This window comes from Dipodomys ordii, unplaced genomic scaffold (assembly GCF_000151885.1).
Source record: "Dipodomys ordii isolate 6190 unplaced genomic scaffold, Dord_2.0 Scaffold181, whole genome shotgun sequence".
NCBI classification, from domain to species: Eukaryota; Metazoa; Chordata; class Mammalia; order Rodentia; family Heteromyidae; genus Dipodomys; species Dipodomys ordii.
This window is the reverse complement of record NW_012267397.1, coordinates 1155773-1163586: the sequence shown is the minus strand read 5'-3', so window position 1 is coordinate 1163586 and position 7814 is coordinate 1155773. Positions and strand designations below refer to the sequence as shown.

The 7814-nt window shown below is 42.8% G+C and overlaps 1 protein-coding gene across 2 annotated transcripts in view; it reads right to left on the bottom strand.

Annotated features, from left to right (window-relative positions):
• Thrap3 (thyroid hormone receptor associated protein 3) overlaps positions 1 to 7814 on the bottom strand; it is a 60207-nt gene that overhangs the window by 20311 nt on the left and 32082 nt on the right. For both annotated transcript variants that reach the window (XM_013034075.1, XM_013034076.1), the window contains one exon: positions 5925 to 6090. In XM_013034075.1, the coding sequence (XP_012889529.1) occupies positions 5925 to 6061 (137 nt within the window). In that variant the 5' untranslated portion in view covers positions 6062 to 6090. The remainder of the gene's footprint in view (positions 1 to 5924; positions 6091 to 7814) is intronic.

Genomic DNA, 7814 nt, shown 5'->3' with positions numbered 1-7814 from the left:
GCTTGCCTTGCATGCATGAGGCCCTGGGTTTGATTCCTCAGCACCACATAAGCAGAAAAAGCTGGAAGTGGTGCTGTGGCTCAAGTGGTAGAGCACTCGCCTTGAGCTGAAGAGCTGAGGGACAGTACCCAGGCCCAGAGTTCAGGCCCCACGACGGGACCCCTCCCCCTCCCAAAAAAAATTAAGCAGGCTGGGCGCTGGTGGCTCACATCTGTAATCCTAAAACTCAAGAGGCTGAAATCTGAGGATCATGGTTCAAAGCCAGCCCAAGAAGAAAAGCTCCTGAGACTCTTATCTCCAATTAACCACTAAAAAACCAGAAGTAGTACTGTTGCTCAAAGTGGTAGAGCACTAGCCTTGCCTTGGCAAGGAGCTCAGGGAACAATTGTCCAGGCCCCGAGTTCAAGCCCCACAATTGGAAAAAAAGAAAAAAAGCAATAAATTCCAAAAACAATCCCTGCTTTTTTTTTTCCTTGCCAGTCCTGAACGCAGGGCCTGGGCACTGACTCTGAGCTTCTTTTTGCTTAAGGCTAGCACTCTATCACTTGAGCTACAACACCACTTCTGGCTTTTTCTGTTTATGTAGTACTGAGGAATCGAACTCAGGGCTTCATGCTAAGCAAGCACTCTACAAATAAGCCATCTTCCCAGCTCCAATCCCTAAGTTTTAAAATAACTTTACAGTATATTGTTACAACTGTTACATCTTATTGTTAATCTAACTGTGGCTAACCCTAAATTAAACTTTCTCATGGGTATATGTACATAGGAAGAAACAGTACTATGCAAAGAGCCCAGTACTGTAGCAGTTGTAGGCATCTTAGAACAAATCCCTTGTGAATAAGGAAGAGCTACTGTAACTCCACTTAGCAAACTTACCAAGTTTATGGTCATATACAAAACAGTATTTTTAAGACGCTTACATTAAGGATGAGAATAGTTTTCCAGTGCTACCTACTACACTCAGATTTTCGTTATCTTCCCCACAAAGAATAGCAACTGGCTAAGATCCAACTTATTCCTGTGATTGCTAATGTAGTATGCAAACAACAACAAAAACTTACCTTCCATTTTTCATTTGGAAACAGTTAACAAGACAAGAAAAGAATGAAGAGGGAGATGCCGATTATGAAACTGAATACGACCCAATTAAATGTCTGTGCTTGAGGGAAGCAATCCACCACCAGCACTAAGGAAGATTTAATTCATATTCCCAATCCTCAGAAGCTACCGATGCTTGTTACCAATTACTAGTGAGAAAGAACCTGTGGCACACTGCATCCAAACCCACAGGCACTGCACAGATGCAGGAACACAAGGCTCTGAAGATTGCAAATGAAGTTATTTAAGGAATCACTGAAAAGGATACAGTCTGAAATACAAGGAAGTAATTATTTTTTGCCCTCCAATTCTGTAGAATTCAGCAGTTAATCTAAAAGTATAGATTCTCAAACTCTTGATACTTTCCTTTATCAGAGGAAAACAAAAGAAAAAGCCATGAAACAGATAATCCAGAAATAAAAACTGAGCATTCAGTGGCAAAACTGTTTCTAGAAAATAGAAAAGTCAAACTAAGATAAACTATAAACGCATGTTTTCTAATGGAACAAAATACTCAAGAATAACAATCTTTTCAACATAAAACAGCAGACAAAGTGATTCTAGACCAACCCAAACTGTCAAAGGTATTTTTCCTTCATTTGCCAAGGCAATTGTGAGAACCAGGAGAAAAAAAAATGTGTTCAGAGTTCCAGCTGCCAGGAACACTTCTGAGTTGGTTCATATTTTTCAGTTTGGTTTGTGTCAATTCTGTCACTCCATTTTAGTTGTATTTTCTCTTGGCTTCAAACCAATTTTTTTTTTTTGGGGGGGGGGGTTGGTCATGGGCCTGAACCCTGGGCCCAGGTGCTCTCCCTCAGCTCTTCAGCTCAAGGTGAGCACTCTACCACTTGAGCCACAGTGCCATTCCTGGCTTTTTCTGTTTATGTGGTGCTCAGGAATAAAACCTAGAGTGGACCTCATGCATGCGAGGCAAGCACTCTATCACTGAGCCAACTTCCCAGTCCTAGCCAACTTCCCAGCCCTCAAACCAATTTTTTTTTTTGGGTCCGGTTGTGGGGCATGAACTCTGGGCCTGGGCGCTGTCCCTCAGCTCTTCAGCTCAAGGCTAGCACTCTACCACTTGAGCCACAGTGCCACTTCCGGCTTTTTTTTCTGCTTATGTGGTGCTGAGGAATCGAACTCAGGGCCTCATGCATGCAAGGCAAGCGCTCTACCACTGAGCCACCTTCCCAGCCCCAAACCAATTTTTGTTGTTGTTGTTGGTCCTGGGGCTTGAACTCTGGGCCTGATCCCTCAGCTCTTCAGCTCAAGGCTAGCGCTCTACCACTTGAGCTACAGCGCCACTTCCAGTTTTCTGGTGGTTTATTGGAGATAAAGAGTTTCACAGACTACTTTCCTGACTGGCTGGCTTTGAACCAGGATCCTCAGATCTCAGCCTCCTGAGTAACTAGGATACAGGCATGAGCCACCGGCGTCTGGCTCAAACCAATTCTTTAACTTACATTTACTAGTTTAAACTTTGAGCTCAGGGCCTGGGTACTGTCCCTGAACCTCATTGTGCCCAAGCCTAGCGCTCTACCACTTGAGCCACAGCGCCACTTCCAGCTTTTTTGAGTTTATTGGAGATAAGAGTCTCATGGGGACCTTTCTGCCCCAGCTGGATTTGAACTGTAATTCTCAAATGAGCCTCCTGAGTAGCTAGGATTACAGATGTGAGCCACTAGCACTCAGCTACACGTCTACTTTTTAATCTCTGGTTTGAAATTAATTTGAGGGGATAGAGGTAACACTGTTGACAATATATTCATTACTTATGTAACTGTAACCCCTCTGTACATTACCTTTACAATACAATAAAATAAACTGAGGGTGGGCTTCTCATAGATTTAAGAATCAAGTTATTTTTGTCAGGAAGTAAAGAACTTTACCAATAATGTGTTTAATAGACTGTTTTTTGTTTTTTTGTGTTTTTTTTTTTTGCCATTCCTAAGGCTTAAACTCAGGGCCTTGCAATTACTCAGCTTGGTTGCTCAACTGGTACTCTACTACTTAAACCATGCCTCTGGCAAAAAAGCTTTTGGCTCATTATTTTGGAGATGAAGTCTCAAAAAAATTCTTTCCCAGGCTGGTTTTGAACCACAAGGCTCTGGATCTCAGCCTCCTGATTAGCTAGGGATTATAGATGTAAGCCACTGGCATCCAGCTTCATATTAGTACTATGGAACTAGAAACCATCAAGAAATCTTTCTTTTTTTTTGGTCCAAGACCAGGACTTCAACTCAGTATCTGACATTTTTCATGGCTTTTGCTCATTGGCTGATACTCTATGACCTGAGTCACACCAACCCCAAGAATAAATCTGATTTTGTCAGAGCTTTATTGATTGACTGGTGCTGGTCCTGAAGCCTGACTCCAGGCCTTGTTACTTCCCTGACCTTTCTTGTTCAAGACTAACAGTCTACTACCTGAGGCCAACAGCTCTACTTCCAGCTTCTTGGTAATTTATTGGAGATAAAGAGTCTCAGACTTTCCTACCCTGGCTGGCTTTTTTGAACCACAATCCTAAGATCTCAGCCTCCTGAATAGGATTAAAGGTGTGAGCCACTAGAGCCTGGCCAAAGCCTTATTTTAAATTTCAAATTAAATTCTAAGATTCTAAATCCAGATCTGAAATAAGTAGTAAGGGTTCCAGGAGGCTAAGTTGATACATCTCATGGCTAGCAAATTTCTAAGAGAAGAAAAAAAAAAGAATTATGCAAAGATCCACATATAGTAAAATATACCATTTTTTTCCAAATTCACATATATAGAAACTAGTTTGAAGGGTTTTTTGTTTGTTTTGTCGATCGTGGGGCTTGAACTTTGGGCTTGGGAGATGTCCCTGCACTCTTCATCTCAAGGCGAGCAATCTACCACTTGAGCCACAGCGCCACTTCCGGTTTTCTAGTGGTTTATTGGAGATAACAGTTTCATGGTCTCTCCTGCCCAGGCTGGCTTTGAACCATGATCCTCAGATCTCAGCCTCCTGAGTAGCTAGGATTATAGGTGTGAGCCACCAGGCACCCAGCTGTAGGTTCTTAATCTATACACAGAAGACAATTTAAATGCTTTCAACAGAACTGGTATACAGCAAGAGACTTCAAGTTGAAGGCCAGAATGGACTATGTGGGAAGACCTTTTCTTTAAAAAAGCAATGATGCTTGTTTATTTATTTTGGTTAGTCACAGCGCTTCAACTCAGGGCCTAGGTTGCTGTCCCTGGGCTCTTTTTGCTTAGGGTTAGCACTCTACCACTTTGAGCCAGCTTCACTACCTGTTTTCTGGTGGTTAATTGGAGATGAGTCACACTTTTCTGACTGGGCTGGCTTTGAACCATGATTCTCAAATCTCAGCCTCATAAGTAGCTAGTAGCTAGGATTACTGGTCTGAGCCACCAATGCTTAGCTTGAAAAGATGCTTTTAATGAATGAGAAACATGACTTACAATGTATCAACGCTGCAGTTTGGTGTCCTATTCAAAACATAATTAAACAGAATGAAAACTGAATTAAAAAATATTGGAGATAAACTTAGAATAATTATTTTCACATTTAGTAGAATAAAGTGGTATTTACAAAACCTATTTTTAATTTTTTTTTTTTTTGTCAATCTTGGGGCTTGAACTCTGGGGCCTGGGCGCTGTCCCTGAGCTCTTCAGTTCAAGGTAAGCTCTCTACCACTTGAGCTACAGCTCCCTTTCTGGTTTTCTGGTGGTTTACTGGAGTTAAGAGACTCATGGATTTTCCTGCCCAGGCTGGCTTTGAACCACAATCCTCAGATCTCAGCCTCCTGAGTAGCTAGGACTACAGGTATAAGCCACTGGGGCCTGGCTAGGTAATTTTTGTTGGTTTTTTTCTCTACCCTGGTCCATTGAGTATTGTCCCTGAGCTCTTTTGCTCAAGGCTAGGTCTCTACTACTTGGAGCCACAGTGCCACTCCAGGTTTTCTGGTGGTTAACTGGAGATAAGAGTCTCACAGAAACTTTTCAGCCAGTCCTCAGATCTCAGCCTGAGTAGCAAGGACTACAGGTGTGAGCTACCAGCAACATTAGGTAACTTAAGATAAGTTTTAAGATGTGTTTTACTAAGACATGTTTCATTAAAGAGATTAAGATTTTAGTAATAGACATAATACAAATTATTGCTGGCAAGTTATCTACAAGTATTATTATTTAAGTTGGCTAAAGCATCTCAAAATGTTGATCCTATTACTAATTGTCTTAGCTATTCTTTCTTTGCTGATGACACAAATACTGGTCTAAAACCCCAGAAGTACTTTTGAGGCAAGCAGTTCATATACAAATAAAATACTTTTTTTTTTTTTGGTCGGTCATAGGGCTTGAACTCTAGGCCTGGGTGCTGTCCCTCAGCTCTTCAGCTCAAGGCGAGTGCTATACAGCTTGAGCCACTGCACACTTTCGGTTTTCGAGTGGTTTATTGGAGATAAGAATCTCTCGGACTTTCCTGCCCGGGCTAGCTTTGAAGGGCTAGCTTTGAACCTCGATCCTCAGATCTCAGCCTCCGGAGTAGCTAGGATTACAGGCGTGAGCCACCAGCGCCTGGCTAAAATGTTTTCTTCCAAAGTGAGTGGGATATAGTATGTGCTGGGAGAGGAGAAAAGGAGTTAGGTAAACAGCCTAAAATAAGACCTAAATTTCATTTGTACAGATTCAAGGTACCTGAGTACCTTAAAGCCTGACTCACTCTATCCCTCAAACCTTCCTACTCTTCCTTCACTTGACAATCACAGAAGGTCTGACCAAAATGCTTCAAAACCACACTAACATGATGATCATCTCAATATACAAAACCACTGTCCCCTTACCTTAGCCTTCGTTTTCTTGAACGAGAGATAGATCGGCTTCGGGATCGAGACTTCGAAAATGAACGAGATCGTGATCTGGATGCAGATCTTGATCGAGAAGAGCGAGATCCAGACTTAGATTTGTTTGTTTTTGACATCTCTGGAGAGGGTGTCTTTTCAATTATTTCTGATAGAAAAAATAATTCAAACAAATATGTGAGTTTATTTGAAATCTGAACTTCCCTGGAAATTTAGAAACTTTTCTCTCCCAATTTAGCAATCAAAACAATGCAGGTTTACTCCATAGAAATTTGGAGGCTGGAAAACAATGGAGACAATGGAGAACAACTTTTGATATCCTGTTTTTTTTTCCTGAAAAAAAATTTTTTGGGGGTCGGACGTGGGGCTTTAACTCTGGGCCTGGGCACTGTTCCTAGCTCTTCAGCTCAAGGCATGCACTCTACCACTTGAGCCACAGCGCCACTTCTGGCTTTTCCTGTTTATGTGGTGCAGAGGAATCAAACCCAGGGCTTCATGCACCCTAGGCAAGCACTCTACTACTAAGTCACATTCCCAGCCCCTTATCCACATTTTTTATTAGCATCAGTTAGTTGTACAAGTTTCATTTTGACATGTTCATAATATGTATACAACGTACCTTCGTTAAACTCACTCATAAACATTGTAAAACACATATACAATTACAATATTTGGGAAGCTGAGGAAGAAGTTTGAGGCCAGACTGGACTATATACAGTAAAAAACATGATCTCAAAATAAAAAAATGGAGGGGATGGGAAGGTGGCTCAGTGGTAGAGTGCTTACCTTGCATGCCTGAGGCCCTGGGTTCGATTCCACAGCACCACATAAGCAAAAAGAAAAAAGCTGGAAGTGGTGCTGTGGCTCAAGTGGTAGAGCGATAGCCTTGAGCTGAAGAGCTGAGGGATAGTGCCCAGGCCCAGAGTTCAGGCCCCACAACTGGACCAAAAAAAAAAAGAAAAAAGCTCCTCCAATTCATTAGCCTTTTACGAAAAGCTACTTCTAGCACCAGGCATCAATGGCTTACATTTATAACCCTTGCTATTTGGAAGGCTGAGAATGGGAGGATCAAGATTCAAGGTCTGCCTAAGTAGAAAAGTTTCCAAGACTTTCTTCACATGTAGGCAGGAGTGGGAGAATGTTCCTGTCTTCCTAGCTACCAAAGGAAGCTTCAGATAGATAGTTCAGGTACATATACCTAGGCTACAAGGTAAGACTAGCTCAAAAATAACCAGTGTAGTACTGGGAAGGTGGCCCAGTGGTAGAGCGCTTGCCTTGCATGCATGAGGCCCTGGTTTAATTCCTCAGCACCACATAAGCAGGGGGAAAAAAGCCAGAAGTGGCGCTGTGGCCCAATGGTAGAGTGCTAGCCTTGAGCTGAAGAGCTGAGGGACAGTGCCCAGGCCCAGAGTTTAGGCCCCACGACAGGACCCCAAAAAACAAAAACAAACAAACAAAAACTGTAGCTAATGGCCCAAAGCTGTAATCCAAGCGGCTCTCAGGAGGCTTTGATCTGTAAGACCCTGATTTCAAGGCTAGCAGGAGCAAGACTAGACACAATCACCAAAATGAGCAAAAAGCTGAAAGTAGAGGAATGGTTCAAGTGGTAAACTGCCAGCTGTGAGCATAAAAAGCCACACACAGGCCGCCGGGCGCTGGTGGCTCACGCCTGTAATCCTAGCTACTCAGGAGGCTGAGATCTGAGGATCTCGGTTCAAAGCCAGCCCGGGCAGGAGAGACAGTCAGACTCCTTTATCTCCAATAAATCACCAGAAAACCAGAAGTGGCGCTGTAGCTCAAGTGGTAGAGTGCTCGCCTTGAGCTGAAGAGCTGAGGGACAGCACCCAGGCCCAGAGTTCAAGCCCCACGACC